This window comes from Salmo salar, chromosome 04 (assembly GCF_965601325.2).
Source record: "Salmo salar chromosome 04, fSalSal1, whole genome shotgun sequence".
NCBI classification, from domain to species: Eukaryota; Metazoa; Chordata; class Actinopteri; order Salmoniformes; family Salmonidae; genus Salmo; species Salmo salar.
Window position 1 is genome coordinate 42,558,371 of NC_138294.1, and position 21,608 is coordinate 42,579,978.

The 21,608-nt window shown below is 40.9% G+C and overlaps 1 protein-coding gene across 4 annotated transcripts in view; it reads right to left on the reverse strand.

The window, feature by feature from the left end:
* LOC106602916 (uncharacterized) overlaps positions 1 to 15,104 on the reverse strand; it is a 46,646-nt gene extending 31,542 nt beyond the window's left edge. The window contains exons 1-5 of one of the 4 annotated variants that reach the window (XM_014195911.3): positions 15,067 to 15,104; positions 14,845 to 14,871; positions 8,959 to 8,985; positions 7,250 to 7,276; positions 3,841 to 3,957 (exon numbers count right to left, since the gene is read on the reverse strand). In XM_014195911.3, the coding sequence (XP_014051386.3) occupies positions 3,841 to 3,957; positions 7,250 to 7,276; positions 8,959 to 8,985; positions 14,845 to 14,871; positions 15,067 to 15,081 (213 nt within the window). In that variant the 5' untranslated portion in view covers positions 15,082 to 15,104. The remainder of the gene's footprint in view (positions 1 to 3,840; positions 3,958 to 7,249; positions 7,277 to 8,958; positions 8,986 to 14,844; positions 14,872 to 15,066) is intronic. The other 3 variants (XM_014195914.3, XM_045716873.2, XM_014195917.3) reach the window with 3 other exon arrangements.
* Positions 15,105 to 21,608: the final 6,504 nt, after the last annotated feature.

Below are 21,608 nucleotides of genomic sequence, written 5' to 3' on the forward strand. Positions count from 1 at the left end.
TCAGACCCTTTGCTATGAGACTCAAAATTGAGCTCAGGTGCATCTTGTTAGCATTTTTCATCCTTGACATATATTTACAACAGAATTGGAGTCCACCTGTGCTAAATTTGATTGATTGGACATGATTTGGAAAGGCACACACCTGACTATATAAGGTCCCATAGATGACAGTGCATGTCAGAGCAAAAACCAAGAAGGAATTGTCCATAGAGCTCCGAGACAGGATTGTCTCAAGTCACAGATCTGGGGAAGGGTAACAAAACATTTCTGCAGCATTGAAGGTCCCCAATAACACAGTGGCATACATCATTCTTAAATGGAAGAAGTTTGGAACCACCAAGACTCTTCATAGAGCTGGAAACCCGGCCAAACTTAGCAATCGGGAGAGAAGAGCCTTGCTCAGGGAGGTGACCAAGAACCCGATGGTCACTCTGACAGAGTTACAGAGTTCCTCTGTGGAGATGGGAAAACCTTCCAGAAGGACAACCATCTCTGCAGTACTCCACCAATCAGGCCTTTATGGTAGAGTGGCCAGACGGAAGCCACCCCTCAAAAGGCCCATGACAGCCCGCTTGAAGTTTTCAAAAGGCACCTAAAGAACTCTCAGACATGAGAAACAATATTCTCTGGTCTGATGAAACCAAGATTTAACTCTTTGGCCTGAATGCCAAGCGTCACGTCTGGAGGAAATCTGGTACCATCCCTACGGTGACGCATGGTGGTGGCAGCATCATGCTGTGGGGACGTTTTTCAGCGGCAGGGACTGGGAGACTGGTCAGTATCGAGGGAAAGATTAACGGAGCAAAGTACACAGAGATCCATGATGAAAACCTGCTCCAGAGCTCTCAGGACCTCAGACTGGTGCAAAGGTTCACCTTCCAACAGGACAACGACCCTAAACACACAGCCAAGAAAACGCAGGAATGGTTTCGGGACAAGTCTCTGAATGTCATTGAATGGCCCAGCCAGAGCCCGGACTTGAACCCGATCAAACATCTCTGGAGAGACCTGAAAATAGCTGTGCAGCGACGCTCCCCATCCAACCTGATAGAGCTTGTGAGTATCTGCAGAAAATAATGGGTGAAACTCTCCAAACACAGATGTGACAAGCTTGTAGCGTCATACCCAAGAAATCTCGAGGCTGTAATCTCTGGCAAAGTTGCTTTAACAAAGTACTGAGTAAAGTGTCTGAATTCTTATTTAAAAATTAGCAAAACTTCCTAAAAACCTGTTTTTGCTTTGTCATTATGGGATATTGTGTGTAGATTGATGAGGGGGGAAAAAAACAATTTAATCCATTATAGAATAAGGCTGTAACATAACAAAATGTGGAAAAAGTCAAGGGGTCTGAATACTTTCCGAATGCACTGTATATGCAGAGTCTTATACTCAGCTGGTCGCTCACCAAATTGTATGTTAAAAGCTCTACAACAAAGCTTTCTTAGTGTCCAACAAGTTTTCTCTGCCCTTAACCTTGTTCTGAACACCTCCAAAACAAAGGCCATGTGGTTCGGTAAGAAGAATGTATATACTTATATGTTGCACTTTTGAATCCTTGTAGTTAGATGTTTTAATTTATCGTAATTAATGGTAAGAAAGCTCGCTAGCTAGCCTCATGCTAAGCGCTAGTTTAGCACTAGCTATATGCTACCTTTGTGAAGCTAGCCACAATAAGGATTAGCCACACTAGTGGAATTTGCATCTCGCCTTCAAAATAAAAGTTGAAAGTGGTTCAAACTGATACAAATCATGGAATCATGCCATATTTGCATTAGATAATGCTGACCAAGGTCAGAATGCTGTTATGTAAATTCAACAAAAGACAATAATTAGTTCATATGTCACAAAAAAAGTACATATGTTGAAATTGCACTGTGGATGTATTAGACTTTAGAATTGCATTGGGGGAGACTTATATGATGGGGCTGCAGTGGAGCAGGTTAAGAGCTTCAAGTTCCTTGGTGTCCACATCACCAACAAACTATCATGGTCCAAACACACCAAGACAGTCGTGAAGAGTGCACGACAAAGCCTATTCCTCCTCAGGAGACTGAAAAGATTTGGCATGGGTCCTCAGATCCTCAAAAAGTTGTACAGCTGCACCATCGAGATCATCCTGACTGGTTGCATCACTCCCTGGTATGGCAACTGCTCGGCCTCTGACTGAAAGGCACTACAGAGGGTAGTGCGTACGGCCCAGTACATCACTGGGGCCAAGCTTCCTGCCATCCAGGACCTCTATACCAGGCGGTGTCAGAGGAAGGCCATAAAATTCCCAAACACTCCAGCCACCCTAGTCATAGACTGTTCTCTCTGCTACCGCACGGCAAGCGGTACCGGAGCGCCAAGTCTAGTAGTTTCAAAAGACTTCTTAACAGCTTCTACCCCCAAGCCATAAGACTCCTGAACAGCTAATCAAATGGCTACCCAGACTATTTGCATTTCACCCCCCCCCCCCCCCCCCCCCCCTTTAACGCTGCTGCTACTCTCTGTTATTATCTATGCATAGTCACTTTAACTCTACCTACATGTACATATTACCTCAAATACCTCGACTAACCGGTGCCCCCGCACATTGACTCTGCACCGGTACACCCTGTATATAGCCTCGCTATTGTTATTTTACTGCTGCTCTTTAATTATTTGTTAGCTATTTTTTACTTATCTATTTTTTACTTAACACTTATTTTTTCTTAAAACTGCGTTGTTGGTTAAAGGCTTGTAAGTAAGAATTTCACTGTAAGGTCTACTACACCTGTTGTATTCGGATTTGATTATATGCACTTTACAGCCTTACCTATGGATCTTGGGTCCATGAATTGGGGTATCAGCCTAATCGGTGACACCCACAGATTACAATTCTAAAGAGTTTACACAAATAACAGTCGAAGCTCATATTATGGAACTTTAACTGTGGGAAATCACCTCACTATTATTTACATTCATATTGTAATGTACAGCCTTACCCCATTTCACGGACCCAAGATCCATAGGTATCAGCCTACTCAGTGACATCCACAGAACACAACTGTTAAGATCTAGCAAAATGATTAGCGTCGTAGCACTTATTGCGGGACCCTGAAACCGGTGTGAAATGAGCCACATTAAGCTCACCAGTCAACCTACGTTGTACAGAACATTCATATTGCAATGTATAGCCTTACCCCATTTCGTGGACCCAAAATCCATAGGTATCAGCCTACTTTGGGAACCCCACAGATTACAATTCTGAAGAGTTTACACAAAGATTAGCATCGTAGCTAATATTCATGGACCAAGATCCATAGGTAAGGCTGTACAATGCAATATGAATGTCAATGCACAATGGGCTGTATAGTGAGGCGATTTCCCACCGTTAAAGTTCCCTTATATGAGCTAAAATGATTAGAATTGTAATCTGTACATGTCACAGAGTAGGTGAATACCCCCATTCCATGGGTCCAAGGTCCATAAATAAGGATGTAGGCTGGAGGCTGGTCTCTAGCGAAAAAAACAACAAAGGGTGGTCTCCAGCGAAAACACAAAGTCTGGTCTCCAGACCATGCTAGTTTATGCTGGGGGGTTTTCAGAGGGGAATGAGATAAATCAATCAATCAAAGTGATTTTTTAAGCCCTTTTGACATCAGTTTTTGTTCCAATGTGCTTTACAGATACTCAGCCCCAAAAAAAACAAAGAGCAAGCAATGCAAAGGCAGAAGCACAGTGTCTGGAAAACTCCCTTAGAAGGCAGGAAACTAGGAAGAAACCTAGAGAGGAACCAGGCTCCAAGGGGTGGCCAGTCCTCTTCTGACTGATGACTGTAGTGACATGGATGAGAGGAGGAGAGAGGGGCTGTCTTACCTGCTCCCCAAGGTGACCTCTGGGCCCATCCTTCCCTGTGTTCCCAGATGGTCCTCTGAGACCTGGTGAGCCAGGGGGCCCCGGGGGGCCGGGAGGGCCAGCCTGACCCTGATCACCCTGTATAGGCATGGAAGGAGAAGTATGTGATGAGGTAATAATCCCAATTCCCACAGTATTATCAATCAAAAGATGTTTCAGAATAATTGTATTGTCACACCCCAGACAAGTTCTTGAACCACTTTCAATATCTTAACTTTGATCAATGTACTGTACAGTTAATTCAAAACTTTTCTGACAGTAGCCTCTTTTTACAAAGTGTCTGGCATTTGCCGCCAACTATCCTTGCCAATGTCAAAGTCTTACAGCGAGGCTTAAACTGCTGCTATGCATAATATTCACGCTATAAGACTGTTGAATGCTTGATCAAATTTGATTCAAAACAAGATCTTTAACACAGTCATATTAACAGCAATTTAACAAGCTATTCTTGTTCCCCAATTACCATAGTTCTGACTGGCATTCTTTCTACCAATTATCATCAACAAACACTGTCATTTACTCAAACTCACTTTCCAAAGAGACATAATTTACTTCGCCACTCATTTTCTCTCTAATTTGAAGCAGACATATGAAAGTGGCAGAGCGGCAAACATAAAAATGCTTGAGGCCAATAACATATGTACATGTGTGATATGTAAAAGAGTGAGGGAAAGTGATAGAAGAAGAGAGGGTGAGAAGCCAGCTTGAAGGGAGAGAAGAGAAAGAGGGCTGAGACGCGCCCAAGACTAGCTCTACCTTCAGGAGTGTCACGTCCTGACCATAGTAAGTGGTTATTTTCTATGGTAGAGTAGGTCAGGGTGTGACAGGGGGTGTTTGTCTATGTTTTGTATTTCTATGTTCAGTTTCTAGTTTTGTATTTCTATGTTGGTTTTGTTTGGTATGATCTCCAATTAGAGGCAGCTGGTCACCGTTGTCTCTAATTGGAGGTCATATTTAAGTTTGTCCCACCTGTTTTTGTGGGTGATTATATTTTGAGTCGTGTGTTTTCCTCTCTGCGGCACGGTTTGTTGTTTTTCGTTATTTCAAGTTTTGGTGTTTTGCATTACGTTTCACGGTTAAATAAAGATGTGGAACTACAAACACGCTGCATTTTGGTCCGATCCTTCAGACAGCCGTGACAAGGAGGCGTTTATGACTGCAGAGAGAAAGGGAGAGAGGGAAGCCACCAGAGACATAGAGTGAAATAAAAACAAACAGAAAGAAAGAAAGAATGTAAGAAAGAGGTTAAACAGAGTTGTGAGGATGTCAGAAATGACTATTCAATTTCAGTTCAATTCAATTCGCTTTATTGGCTTGGGAAACATATTCTACTATTCTCTATACGCTTGACAGAAGAGAGGGAGAAGGAGAAAAAAGGAAGGGGGTGGCAAGGCTGGATGGAGACTCAGAGGACCCGGTCGAGAGAGAGAGAGAGATATAGTGTTGGGGAAGGGGGGTAGGACAAACCTTGACTGTGAGAATCTGATTACTGAGCACATGTGCAGAGCCCATGAGTGCAGTGAGTCCCTGATGTGAGGTTTGGACAGTGTTGGAAAGGAGCATTAGGATGAAGGAAAGAGGAGAGGTTGGGTAAGAGGGGGATAATGAAAGACAAACGTGAGTAGGGTGAGAGACAACAGAGGGGGTGAAGGGATGGAATTGAGGTTATTGATCCATCTGTTAGTAAGCACAAAAATCCTGTCTTGGCACAGTTCTAGTATGTGTAAAGCCACTCAACCATAACTGACAAGAGCATACAAAGACAATAGTCATTCTGTCTGGTTTCAATCCTCAAACAATAGCAGCCTAGTTGTCTTGTGGCTGATTGCCTTCATATGAATATCAACCATCCATGGAGAGATTCTGGCAGTCTTGTCCATGTTTGTGTTAGAGCTGTGGTCAATATGAATTGCATTGGGTTTAGAGGCTAAAACCACATTCTTCCTGGTGTAATTTATGTCTTCCCTCTGCTTTCTCAAATCTCTACACAGACACAACGACCATGGTAGACTGTACGCTCATCAGTATTGACACCCTCCTACGAATTCACATACACCTTGAAGTGCTAAAAGGACATGCAAGTGCCCTCATATGTTAGATATTGTGAACTACAAAGTACGTATCCATGAATAAGAGTTTGGAGTACAGACTAGGAAACAATGAACTCCATTAGAAACCAGGCCATAATCAACTTTGAGGCAGAATAAGAGGGTTCAGAAGGACAGGAATGCATCTGCCCCAACAACCCGATGTAAAATATCTTATTAGCAAAGAGTGACTGATGGTGAACCAATTGCGTCTTGATATTTGAAAATGGCTGGGAGGCAGTGCTACTTCCCTTGACCTCGGTAGAAAGGACAACAGTATGGAGACTAGTGCCCGATGGATCAGTGCAAGATAAAATGTGTTTTTGTCTTATCACGGACACCTGGTAACCGGGTCTTTCTTTTGAGAACTAGACTCATGTGCACAGTGAACAGCAGTGCCTCAGAATACCCTTCAGTTGGGGCTTAAATACAATAACTAGGCAATAATCATTTAATAGGCCAAACCAGGGCACCTTTTTCCAACAGAAGTGTGTTAGGGTGGTGGTTACAGTGGAGTCAGTAGGGTTGACTTATCGGTTTACGATAGGTTCAGATGTATAAAATGTAAAAATCTGGATTCCTGATCCATATTTCTCCCTATAATGTGGTAGATAGAATAAACTGTGGGTTAAAACAAAAGAAGTGAATGTGTGGCTGGGGAAAATAAGCATTGTACTTGACCTGAGAGAGTGGAGCTGGTAATATTCTGGTGTGTTGGCGAATGATAAAAGATAGACTGATACACATATAAAACATTAGGAACACTTTCCTAATATTGAGTTGCACCCCCCTTTGTCCTCAGAACAGCCTCAATTTGTCATGGCATGGACTCTACAAGGTGTTGAAAGAGTTCCACAGGGATGCTGGCCCATGTTGACGCCAATGCTTCCCACAGTTGTGTCAAGTTGACTGGATGTTCTTTGGGTGGTGGACCATTCTTGTTACACACGGCAAACTGTTAAGTGTGAAAAACCCAGCAGCGTTGCAGTTCTTGACACACTCAAACCGGTGTTCCTGGCACTTACTACCATACCCCGTTCAAAGGCACTTAAATCTTTTGTCTTGCCCATTCACCCTCTGAATGGGACACATGCACAATCAATGTCTTAATTGTCTCAAGGATTAAAAATCCTTCTTAACCTGTCTCTTCCCCTTCATCTACACTGATTGAAGTGGATTTAACAGGTGACATCAATAAGGGATCATAGCTTTCACCTGGTCAGTTTATGTCAAGGAAAGAGCAATAATTCCTAATATATATATGACATATTTAATTCTCTCACCCTGGGCCCCATATCTCCTTGGTCTCCCTAGAGAAAACAAGAAAATTAGAGAATGCTATGGATGATCAAAGTACACGACGGGTATATCAAAGGTACAAAGCAAATTACTATCATACTTCCAGAATTTTGTTCCATTTCAAGTTGAAAATTGTATTATAACTTTATTAATTGTACTAATTAATTGACTTGAAAGGTAATTTTACATGAATCCAGAAAATTGTGTGAATTGCTTCCGCTGTTTAAAAGTATTTTTATGGTAGTTGGTGAGATGTAGGTGAGACTTTTTTTGAGACATAGAACTAAACATTTTGACTTGGTGGTCAAGGGAAATCTAAGTGTTATTTCTTTGAGTTGCTGAGGCAGAGGCATTAAGCCTTGTGGGATATTAATTAATGTGAACTCAGCAACCCACCTCAGTGCTGCTCTGACCACAGTGTTGTTAGGAAGCACAATTTTTAAGTTGACTCAAAACTTGACAATATTTATAGTGTGACTTTTGCTGTCGCAAGTCACATTAAAAATTACCTTTTCAGGGCCTCCCGAGTGGCGCAGCAGTCGAAGGCACTGCATCGCAGTGCTAAAGGCTTCACTACAGACCCTGGTTTAATCCCGGGCTGTATCACTGGATTCTGGGTTAATTAGGCGGTTGTTAATCTCTACAGGATTGGTGTCCCCCCCCCCCCCCCCTGGACAGTGCAGTTAGTTGTTAATCTAACTGCACTGTCCAATTTACAGTAGCTATTACAGTGAAAAAATACCATGCTATTGTTTGAAGAGAGTGCACAAGAACAAAAAACTTTTATCAAGGCAACTGGTTTGACACATTCACCTCTGAAGGATATAATGTACTTACATTCAGTAATCTTGCACTGATTTGTCATCCTGAGGGTCCCAGAGATAAAATGTAGCATAGTTTTGTTTGATAAAAAAACATTTTTATATTCAAATGTAGGAACTGGGTGTGTCGAACCCCCCCCCCCCCCCCCCTATTTCGAAGTGTAAGGTTAGTGTCTTTTCTGTAGGGAATCTAATTATCCATAATTTATGACATTCCTGAGAGTGTGTAAACTTAAATGTTTTATTACCATATCATTTTTGTATGTTCTCTATAGTCATGTACTTGAAAATGTATCAATTGATACAACTTGATACAACATTTTGAACAGTAATACAATGGTTCATTGGATCAGCCTAAAACTTTGCACATACACTGCTGCCATTTAGTGGCCAAAATATAAATTGCGCCTACACTCCTAAGTGTTCTCTTGCTCTTCAAAGATGATGAAAACATTTTTTTGGTGGGAAAACATGTTTTTTTTCTTTATATTATCTTTTACCAGATCTAATGTGTTATATTCTCCTACATTCATTTCACATTTCCACAAACTTCATAGTGTTTCCTTTCAAATAGTATCAAGAATATGCATATCCTTGCTTCAGGTCCTGACCTACAGGCAGTTATATTTGCGTATGTCATTTTAGGGCGATTTTTTTAAAAAAGGGTCCGATCCTTAAAGCGCGGTTTGGCGGGTCATGTTTTGGAGGACGAATGACTCAACCTTCGCCTCCTGAGCGCGTTGGGGAGTTGCAGCGATGAGACAAGATTGAAATTGGGTAGAAAAAGGGGGTAAAATACAAAAAAATTCATGTAAAAAAGTAGCTTTTCTATAGGACTACTTGCACTATAGAAAAGGTGTATTTTGTCATACCTTGTCTCCTTTTGTCCCAGGCAGTCCCTGACAATAGAGGAGAAAAAGGAAATAATGTACTGTGATGATCGCTGACAAAACTCATTCCTTCCAAGATATTTCAACTTTCACTTTCCCTTTAAAGACCCAAATGAAAGCCATGCCTTCTACCTCATGAAGGGTTCAGGGTTGTGTGGTGGTTTGAGGGACACAGCTTTTGTTCACTGATTAACTCTCCCTCTTACAACGGGTGGAGGACATATGAGTTTAGGCCTCAAAGGGTTACGCTCTACAGAATCTCATGATTGCAATTAATTCTGTGATGAGGTACCCGCATGAGGCCTTCTTAGAGTGTGTTCAGATTGAGATGAAGGGTATCTGCTAATATGAGCTTTGTGAATGAATGGACACAGGCGATTTTTAATCCTCACACAGATGGAGCAAATAGACAGTGTCAGAGTGATGTCAGTGTCAGAGTGATGTAACTGGTGTTGGAGGGTTGGGCTGCTGCTTTTCACTGTACTGTTAGATAACAGGAGCCTCAACACCCACTCACTCTCCACACGTAATGTATACAGTACATCTTTACACAAGTCTTGCAACCTTTTTTGCTCTGCATATAGTACACATCATTTAATAATTACATCTGGGGAGGCATGCCATATACAGTGCATTCGGAAAGTATTCAGACCCCATTCCTTTTTCCACATGTTGTTACGTTACAGCCTTATTCCAAAATTGATTAAATTAATGTTTTTCCTCATCGATCCAAACACAATACCCCATAATGACACAGCAGAAATAGGTTTTTAGAAATTGTTGCAAATGCATTAAAATTTAAAAACAGAAATACCTTATTTACATAAGTATTCAGACCCTTCGTTATGAGACTCAAAATTGAGCTCAGGTGAATCCTGTTTCCATTGATCATCCTTGAGATGTTTCTACAACTTGATTGGAGTCCACCTTTGGTAAAATAAATTGGACATGATTTGGAAGGCAGACACCTGTCTATTTAAGGTCCCACAGTTGACAGTGCACCTCAGAGCAAAAACCCAACCATGAGGTCGAAGGAATTGTTCGCAGAGCTCCGAGACAGGACCGTGTCGAGGCACAGATCTGAAGGGTACCAACAAATTTCTGCAGCATTCAAGGTCCCCAAAAACACAGTGGCCTCCATCATTCTTAAATGGAAAAAGGTTGGAACCTCTAAGACTGTTCCTAGAGCTGGCTGCCTGGCCAAACTGAACAATTGGGGGATAAGGGCCTTGGTCAGGGAGGTAAACAAGAACCGGATGGTCACTTTGACAAAGCTTCAGATTTGCTCTGTGGAGATGGGAGAACCTTGCAGAAGGACAAACATCTCTGCAGCACTCCACCAATCAGGCCTTTATGATAGAGGGGGCAGACGGAAGCCACTCCTCAGTAAAAGTCACGTGACAGCCCCCTTGGAGTTTACCAAAAGACACCTAAAGGACTCTCAGACCATGAGAAACAAGATTCTCTGGTCTGATGAAACCAAGATTGAACTCTTTGGCCTGAATGCCAAGCATCACGTCTGGAGGAAACCTGGCACCATCTCTACAGTGAAGCATGGTGGTGGCAGCATCATGCTGTGGGAATGTTTTTCAGCTGCAGGGACTGGAAGACTAGTCAAGATCGAGGGAAAGCTGAACGGAGCAAAGTACAGAGAAATCCTTGATGAAAACATGCTCCAGAGCGCTTAATCACAAGACTAAGGCAAAGGTTCGCCTTCCAACAGGACAACAACCCTAAGTGTACAGCCAAGACAACGCAGGAGTGGCTTCGGGACAAGTCTCTGAATGTCCTTGATCTCTGGATAAACCTGAAAATAGCTGTGCAGCGACACTCCCCACCCAACTTGACAGAGCTTGAGAGGATCTGCAAAGAAGAATGGGAGAAACTCCCCAAATACAGGTGTGCCAAGCTTGTAGCGTCATACCCAAGAAGACTCGAGACTGTAATTGCTGCCAAATGTGATACATTTGCAAACATTTCTAAATGTGATACATTTGCCAACATTTCTAAAAACCTGTTTTTGCTTTGTGATTATGGCCTGTTGTGTGTAGACTGATGAGGGAAAAAATATATTCCTGAAAGATTACATGCTAAATTGGCTAGGTTTCACCAACAAACTTTAATGGCCTGGAAAATATGTTGCCTGCACAATTTTTCCCCACATAAAGCTATTTTGTGGAATAATTCAGACATAACTGTAAGGAATAAGTCATTGTTCTACCCCATCTGGTATGAGAGGAATATTGACTTTGTTCTTGATGTTTTCGACAACAAGGGTAATATTCTCACATATGAACAATTTATAACATTGAAAGAGTTTCCAATACCTTTCAGAGAGTTTATTTCTGTGATCAAAGCCGTTCCCAGTGGTCTAACTACACTAATGAAAACTCATCTTAGCTTTGGTAATGATCACAAAGCTTATCCAGAACTCAGATTGGAAGGCGTGGGCTTATTTGAGAAATCTTGTTGTAATAAGTATATAAGACAAATTCTTCATTCACAAAACCAACTTACACCAAGTGTCACGTCCTGACCAGTATTATGGATTATTTGTAACTGTAGTTTGGTCAGGACGTGGCAGAGGGTATTTGTTTTATGTGGTTCGGGGTGGTTGGCTGTGTATTAGGGTGTTTGATTTGTTAGTTCAGGGTTTTGGGTATGTTCTAGGTTGTATTTCTATGTTCTGTCTAGTTTAGTTTTCTATGTTTAGGTTTGGGTGTTGGACTCTCAATTGGAGGCAGGTGTTTCTGGTTGCCTCTGATTGAGAGTCCTATATATAGGTATGTGTTTGGGTTTTGAGTTGTGGGAGATTAATTGCTGTGTATAGCTTTGTGCCTTACAAGCCTGTTAGTCGTCGGTGTGTTTTTCCTGTGTACGTGTTTTGTTTTCGGTTTACCTTCTTTTCCATAATAAAAAGAAGATGAGTACACATAACCCCGCTGCCTATTGGTCCACTTTCTCCAACGATTATTTCTCTTTATCTTCAGACGAAGAAGAGTGTAACACCGAGAGGACATTTTTTCTGGAACATGCTTTTTCCTGACATTGTCTGGAAAAATGCATGGTTAAGGCCTTACAAATATTGTATACCAAACAAAGTTAAATGCACTTTAAAATTTTACGTAAGATATATCCATGTAATTCTATGATATCCAAATTTGTGGCTCTTGATCTGCGAGGTCTGTGAAAAAGAAGGTGAGAATCTGTCTCACTTGTTCTTTGAATTTAAATTTGTGTCAGAATTTTGGGAAAACCTTGCAAAATACTTATTTACCATTATGAACACTACCCATGTTTTTGACAAGAAAGATATAATATGTTACTATTGCAATGATAACAAGACCATTGAGATGATTGTGATTTATTTTTATTCTTGTTGCCAAATACTTTAGACAAACAATAATTCCAAAATTCTATACCAAAAATACAATTTATTTTTGATTGAATTTAACTATTTTATTAAAACATTAACCCTAGTGAACAATAACATGAATAACATTTTCCTAAATCATTACAATAAGATTTTTTCAGAGTGATTACAATTGCACTAGAATTGTTTCTTTTTTTAATATTTTTGTTTGTTTCAGTATTTTCTCGTTAGTACCTGTGTTCTGTTTTGTATGATGTAAGAATGTAAATTGTTGATCTGTATTTTCAATAACATTTTTTTAAATAAAATATCAACAACAACAAATTTGGGGAATTTTTTTTATTCATTTTTAGAATAAGGCTGCAACTTGTGGAAAAAGTCAAGGGGTCTGAATACTTTCTGAATGCACTATAAGTCTTAAGATTACAGTGCATTTGTGTTACATTTAGTCCATCAAAAGTAATTGCAAAGTCTTAATGAGGTGCAGGGAAAGTGTTTAAGAACGTGTATAAGTGCCTTCAGAACAAGGTAATAAATCAGATAATCTTATAAGAAAGGGGTACTTTTTATAGAGGCTCACTTCAGTCAAGACACACCCCATTTATTCTTGAGTGTGACATTGTTTCCACCTCTCCTCCCATGTTGCAGACGAGCCTGCTGTGGTCCCTTGGATATAGACGCAGGTATGCACAGGGCTGCCTTCAGGGCTGCCTGCCTTCAGGGGCTCATATAGCACACTGATGAATGGATAGGCCTTTCCAGACTAGGAGCACAGCTTTGCCAAGGTGAATCAAAGTTAAAAAGGTCTCCCTTAACCAGAGGGTGCTGATAATGAGCTGACCGGTGGAGAATAGAGGAGTGTTAATTTCATTCATTCCTTTCATTCAGGCAGCCATTAGCCTGTTGGGGCTACAGGTTAGCAATGAACCCCGAGTCGGGATTGCTAACAAGGCTGGAAATTCAAAACATCAAAAATCTAATAATTTCAATTTCTCAAACAATCAACTATTTTACACAATTTAAAAGATAAACATCTCCTTAATCTAACCACATTGTTCGATTTTCAAAGAGGCTTTACGGCAAAAGCATAAAGTTAGATTATGTTAGGACAGTACATAGCCACAAAAGTACAAACATCCATTTTCAATTCAAGGTCAGGCGTCACCAAAAGCAGAAACCAGCTAGAATTATGCACTAACCTTTGTCAATCTCCATCAGATGACACTCCTAGGACATTATGTTATACAATACATGCATTTTTTGTTCCATCAAGTTCATATTTATATCCAAAAACAGCATTTTACAGTAGCGTGAAATTCAGATTTTTTTCTTCTCTGAAATGCTTCCGGTGAACATAACAAAATTACTATTCGAAAACATTGGTAAATTATAATATTGTCATTCAAAGAATAATATATTATCATCTCGTAATTGCTACCGAATGGCCAGATCTCAAAATAACTTTACTGGGAAATCACATTTTGCAATAAACGGGGTGCTATGCTAAGAACAATAAGCTATGCTATACAGTTAGCATCATCTAATATCGATAATAACATTGTAAATATCCCCTTACCTTTGATTATCTCCATCAGAAGGCACTGCCAGGATTTCCCAGGTCCGGAACAAATGTGGTTTCTTTTGACAAAGTTCATAATTTATGTCCAAATAACAACAAGTAGTTAGCGTTCATTATGCTCCCACAAAACGTGGTGGGGGGGGGTGTAAAATCACGCCGAAAAGCAAAAAAAAAAAGTAAATAATCTATTTACGTTCGTTCAAACATGTCAAACGTTGCTTAGCATTAATCTTTTGGTCCATTTTTAACGTTAAACATCAGTAATATTTTCACACAACCTATCCTATGTCTAGATAAACAATGATGACAAACTCACGCTTCTCAGATTTATGCGCAGGCGCAAAAAAATGAAGTGATGACATGTCAACTTCCTTGCATTCTAATTTGCTCTCTGTTTATCATAGACGCTTCAAACAACTTTATAAAGATCGTTGACATCTAGTGGAAGCCGTAGGTGTTGCGAAATGAATCCTTTCTCACTATGGTATCTATAAAACAATGACACTAAATAGTACAGTCACAAAATTCACATTTTTTTTAAATCTATTTTTCACAGGTTTTTGCCTGCAATATGAGTTTTGTTATACTTACAGACACCATTCAAACTGTTTTAGAAAATTCAGAGTGTTTTCTATCCGAATGTGTTAATAATATGCATATCCTAGCTTCTGAGTTGGTGTAGGAGGCAGTTAAAAATGGGCACATAAAAATGTTGTATTTTCCAAGTTGCATGTATTACAGTGTATTGTTTTTGTGTAATTGTGCCTTAGACCACTGCGCCACTCGGGAGGCCCGGTATGGTATCTTTTTTTGGCAGATGTTCAGCTCTGCTACATCACATCTGCTTATATAGACACGTTGGTGTTTGGTCATCAAAAACTGGGAGTTTAACAGATAAGATGATTATCGTACATACCTGGCTTCCCATGGGACCAGGAGCACCCTGTATATGGGAAGACAAGGTTTAAATCACAGAATGATTATATCACAAGTCATTCATGGCAAGAGTAGAACACATAAAATGTTTATGATAATTGAATGAACACATCATTGAATAGAGCTGGACTGTATAAAGTGCACTGTGAGCTAAATATCAAAACCATATCAAAATATTAAGATGATGAAAATGGGTACTTACAGGCTTCCCATCCATCCCAAGTGGGCCCTAGAATACAGAAAAATGTATGAAGAATACATATTATGTTAAAGAAAAACACGGTTATGTACACCTCTCCTGAGTCTGTATGCACGTTTTGGTAGCAAAAATATCAGATCAATTGGGCACACTGCTGGCCAACGATTAAGCAGGCTATAGACAAACATGGGTAAAAATCCAGTCAGTCTAGAGTCCACGTTCACTGTATCACAAAGCCATTATGTAGGTCGCTGTCCAGTGCGGCACAGGTGCTGAAATGCTCTTGAAGTCAATTCAATGTACTATTATAATATTCCACAGCCAGTGGCGTGAAAAAGAAGGATGAAGATGCAAGGATTCTAAGGAAAAGAGGTACATCAACTATTCTGTGAATACTGTAGGGAAACTGTGAGTCCAACTGGGCCCACATGTGGTTCAGTCATGAACACAGAGTTTGGACTCACATTCCTCTTATTATTGGAAGAACTTCACAGGTTTGTGCATTTCCTGTTGATCTTAAGTAAGCATGTGGACTGCCAACACGTGCAACCCAATCCTTCTGGACCTACTGTCAGAACAACTGTCTCAAACCTTTGTCTGAATAGAAGGGACAGGTAAGGGAAAGGGGATACCTAGTCAGCTGCACAACTGAATGCACTCAACCAAAATGTGTCTTCCGCATTTAACCCAACCCCTCTGGAAAAATATTCCATTCTGCCCTTGAGCAAAGCAGTTAACACCAAACAACAACTGCTCCCCGGGCAAATTAACCATTTGAAAAAACACTCGAACACTGCCCTCCCTTCGGCAAATCTGATCACAACTCCATTTTGCTCCTCCATTCCTATAAGCAGAAACTCAAACAGGAAGAACTCGGGCTAAGGACTATTCAATGCTGGTCTGACAAGATTGTTTTGATCACATGGACTGGAATATGTTCCGGGTAGCCTCTGACAATAACAACGACGATTACACTGATACGGTGACTGAGTTTATCAGGAAGTGTATAGGAGATGTTGTACCCACTAACTATTAAAACCTACCTTAACCAGAAACCATGGATAGATGGCAGCATTCGCGCAAAACTGAAAGCGCGAACCACCACATTTAACCATGGCAAGGTGACTGGGAATATGGCTGAATACAAACAGTGTAGTTATTCTGCAAAACGTCAGTATAGAACCAAAGTGGAGTCGCAATTCAACGGCTCAGACATGAGACATATGTGTCAGGGTCTACAGACAATCACGGACAACAAAAGGAAAACAAGCCATGTTGCGGACACACACATCTTGCTTCTGGACAAGATAAACACCTGTGTCTGCTTTGAGGATAACACAGTGACATCGACGCGGCCAGCTACCAAGGACTGTGGGCCCTCCTTCTACATGGCTGACGTGAGTAAGTCATTTAAGAGTGTTAACCCTCGCAAGGCTGCCGGCATCCTTAGCCGTGTCCTCAGAGCATGCACAGACCAGCTGGCTGCAGTGATTATGGACATTTCAATCTCTACCTATCCCAGTCTGCTGTCCCCGCATGCTTTAATTAAGATGGCCACAATTGTTCCTGTACACAAGAAGCTAAGGTAACTGAACTAAATGACTATCGCCCCGTAGCACTCACTTCTGTCATCATGAAGTGCTTTGAAAGACTAGTCAAGGATCATATCTTCTCTACCTTACCTCACACCCTAGACCCACTTCAATTTGTTTACCGCCCCAATAGATCCATAGACGATGCAATCGCCATCGCACTGCACACTGCCCTATCCCATCTGGACAAGAGAAATACCTATGTATTAATGCTGTTCATTGACTATAGCTCAGCATTCAACACCAAGTACCCTCCAAGCTCATCATTAAGCTCAAGGCCCTGAGTCTGAACCCTGCCCTGTGCAACTGGGTCCTGGACTTCCTGACAGGCCGCCTCCAGAGGGTGAAGGTAGGAAACAACACCTCAACACTGGGGCCTACAAGGGTGGGTGCTCAGCCCCCTCCTGTACTCCCTGTTCACCCATGACTGCGTGGACACGCACGCCTCCGACTCAAGTTCGCAGACGACACAACAGTAGTAGGCCTGATTGCCAACAATGATGAGACAGCCTACAGGGAGGAGGTGAGGGCCCTGGGAAGGAATATGGTGCCAGGAAAATAACCTCTCACTCAACGTTTAACAAAATAAAAGGAGCTGATCGTGGACTTCAAGAAACAGCAGAGGGAGCACCCCTTATCCCCTTATCCACATCAACGGGATTGCAGTGGAAAAGGTGGAAAGCTTCAATTTTCTCGGTGTACACATCACTGATAAACTGAAATGGTCCACCCACACAGACAGCGTGGTGAAGAAGGCGCAACATTGCCTCTTCAACCTCTGGAGGCTGAAGAAATGTGGCTTGAGTAAAAATGTTAGACATTAATTGAGCATTTGTTGATGTCAGAGTGGGCAGTTTAGGCGAAAGTGTTGAGTGGCCAAGAAAAAAATGTCATGTAGCTAATGATATATTTTTCTTGAAAGACATGTTACCCTTATCCTAGGTTGGAAAAGAGAGTATAGTCTCTTATTTACCTAGGAAGGAAGCGGGCAGTTAGGGGAAAAGGGTGATCATTGTCTTAAAAGTATTCCTGAGGGACGTGGAGTAGGTTTGGAAAAGATAAATAGATTTCTTATTATGAACCCTTGGAATGTAGGCGGAAGTTTATGAGAAATCCTGTTTGAAGAACAAGTTGTTTACCGGTGTTTCTGTATGACGTCTAGACATTGTATTTTGGCCAGTTTTTTAGGGTGTGGTCTGTCATTGTATCTTGGTGGGACTGATCCCTGCAGGGCTTCCCAAATTTGGACACCTTAGAAATGTATGATTCTGGTAAAATTGGTTATAGCAAAATGTTCATTGCAAATCATTCTGAAAAGTCTCTCCTTTTGATTACAATAATTCCACGACAGTATATAATGTATTCTATACTATCCCCTGTATCTTAGTCTTTGCCGTTCTGACATTCCCTGTCTTAGGTCAGTTAGGATCACCACTTTATTTTAAGAATGTGAAATGTCAGAATAATAGTAGAGAGAATGATTTATTTCAGCTTTTATTTCTTTCATCACATTCCCAGTGGGTCAGAAGTTTACATACACTCAATTAGTATTTGGTAGCATTGACTTTAAATAGTTTAACTTGGCTAAAACATTTCGGGTAGCCTTCCACAATCATCCCACAATAAGTTAGATTAATTTTGGCCCATTCTTCCTGACATAGCTGGTGTAACTGAGTCAGGTTTGTAGGCCTCCTTGCTCGCACACGCTTTTTCAATTCTGCCCACAAATTTTCTATAGGCTTGAGGTCAGGGCTTTGTGATGGCCAATCCAATACCTTGACTGTTGTCCTTAACCTGTTGGGGATAGGGGGCAGTATTTGCACGGCTGGATAAAAAACGTACCCGATTTCATCTGGTTACTACTCCTGCCCAGTAACTAGAATATGCATATACTTGTTTGATTTGGATAGACAACACCCTAACGTTTCTAAAACTGTTTGAATGGTGTCTGTGAGTATAACAGAACTCATTTGGCAGGCCAAAACCTGAGAAGATTCCAAACAGGAAGCGCTCTCTCTGACCATTTCATGGCCTTATTGATCATCGCTAACAAAAACAGGGGATCTCTGGCATGACGTGACATTTTCTAACGCTCCCATAGGCTCTCAGAAGGCTCCAGAAAGCTGAATCGTGGCTTTGCAGCCCATGGCTGAAAAACAGTAGCGCATTTTGTAAGTGGCCGATCTGAGGACAATGGGACGGGGCGCGCGTGCCCGAGTCGACTCAATGTTTACTTTCTCTCTCTTTGAACGAAAACCACCACTCCCGTCGGAATATTATCGCTTTTTTACGAGAAAAATGACATAAAAATTGATTTTAAACAGCGGTTGACATGCTTCGAAGTACGGTAATGGAATATTTAGATTTTTTTTGTCGCGAAATGCGTCGTGCGCATGACCCTTATTTACACTTCGGATAGTGTCTTGAACGCACGAACAAAACGCCGCTATTTGGATATAACTATGGATTATTTGGGACCAAACCAACATTTGTTATTCAAGTAGAAGTCCTGGGAGTGCATTCTGACGAAGAACAGCAAAGGTAATAACATTTTTCTTATAGTAAATCTGACTTTGGTGAGTGCCTAAATAGCTAGCCCTGTGATGCCGAGCTATCTACTCAGAATATTGCAAAATGTGCTTTCACCGAAAAGCTATTTTAAAATCGGACATAGCGAGTGCATATAGGAGTTGTGTATCTATAATTCTTAAAATAATTGTTATGTTTTTTGTGAACGTTTATCGTGAGTAATTTAGTAAATTCACCGGAAGTGTTCGGTGGGAATGCTAGTCACATGCTAGTCACATGCTAATGTAAAAAGCTGGTTTTTGATATAAATATGAACTTGATTGAACAAAACATGCATGTATTGTATCACATAATGTCCTAGGTGTGTCATCTGATGAAGATCAAAGGTTAGTGCTGCATTTAGCTGTGGTTTGGGTTTATGTGACATTATATGCTAGCTTGAAAAATGGGTGTCTGATTATTTCTGGCTGGGTACTCTGCTGACATAATCTAATGTTTTGCTTTCGTTGTAAAGCCTTTTTGAAATCGGACAGTGTGGTTAGATTAACGAGAGTCTTGTCTTTAAAATGGTGTAAAATAGTCATATGTTTGAGAAATTGAAGTAATAGCATTTATAAGATATTTGAATATCGCTCCACAGGATTACACTGGCTGTTGAGTAGGTGGGACGCAAGCGTCCCACCTAGCCCATATTAAGCCATTTTGTCACAACTTTGGAAGTATGCTTGGGGTCATTATCCATTTGGAAGACCCATTTGTGACCAAGCTTTAACTTCCTGACTGATTTCTTGACATGTTGCTTCAATATATCCACATAATTTTCCTCCCTCATGATGCCATCTATTTTGTGAAGTGCACCAGTTCCTCCTGCAGCAAAGCACCCCCACAACATGATGCTGCCACTCCCGTGCTTCACGGTTGGGATGGTGTTCTTCAGCTTGCAAGCGTCCCCCTTTTTCCTCCAAACATAACGATGGTCATTATGGCCAAACAGTTCTATTTTTGTTTCATCAGACCAGAGGACATTTCTCCAGAAATTATGATCTTTGTCCCCATGTGCAATTGCAAACCGTAGTCTGGCTTTTTATGGCGGTTTTGGAGCAGTGGCTTCTTCCTTGCTGAGCGGACTTTCAGGTTATGTCGATATATGACTCGTTTTACTGTGGATACACATACTTTTGTACCTGTTTCCTCCAGCATCTTCACAAGGTCCTTTGTTGTTGTTCTGGGATTGATTTGCACATTTTGTACCAAAATACGTTAATCTCTAGGAGACAGAACGCATCTCCTTCCTGAGCGGTATGACAGCTGCGTGGCCCCATGGTGTTTATAATTGTGTACTATTGTTTGTACAGATGAACGTGGTACCTTCAGGCGTTTGGAAATTGCTCCCAAGGATGAACCAGACTTGTGAAGATCTACACTGTTTTTTCCTGAGGTCTTGACTGATTTCCTTTTGATTTTCCCATGATGTCAAGCAAAGAGGCACTGAGTTTGAAGGTAGGCCTTGAAATACATCCACAGGTACACCTCCAATTGACTCAAATGATGTCAATTTGCCTATCAGAAGCTTCTAAAGCCATGACATAATTTGCTGGAATTTTCCAAGCTGTTTAAAGGCACAGTCAACTTAGTGTATGTAAACTTCTGACCCACTGGAATTGTGATACAGTGAATTCTAAGTGAAATAATCTGTCTGTAAACAATTGTTGGAAAAATTACTTGTGTCATGCACAAAGTAGATGTCCTAACCGCCTTGTCAAAACTATAGTTTGTTAACAAGAAATTTGTGGAGTGGTTGAAAAACGAGTTTTAATGACTCCAACCGAAGTGTATGTAAACTTACGACTTCAACTGTATTCTTAATTTCATTCCTTTACTTAGATGTGTGTATTAGGTATTTGTTGTGAAATTGTTAGATAATACTTGTTAGATATTGCTGCACTGTCGGAACTAGAAGCACAAGCACTTCGCTACACCTGCAATAACATCGGCTAAACACGTGTATGTGACCAATAACATTTGATTAGATTTTTTTCACTTTAATAATGTTTACATATTTTGCATTACTCATCTTATAGGTATATACTCTATTCTACTTTATCTAAGTCTATGCCTCTCTGGTATTGCTCGTCCAAATATTTATATATTCTTAATCCCATTCCTTTACTTTAGATTTGTGTGTATTAGGTGTATTGTTGTGAAAGTGTTAGACACTTGTTGAGATGAAGTCAGTAGACTTGTTTGAACTGCAAAAGAGAGCTTTTCCTGATGTATCAAGTTGATGACACTCTCTTATGGTCTGGGAGAGGTGCAGGTGCCTACACACAATAGCTTAGCCTGTTTTGGAGACTGGTTTTTGTTCGGAATTTCGGATGACTGACATCCCCAAAGTAAACTGCCTGTTATTCAGGCCCAGAAGCT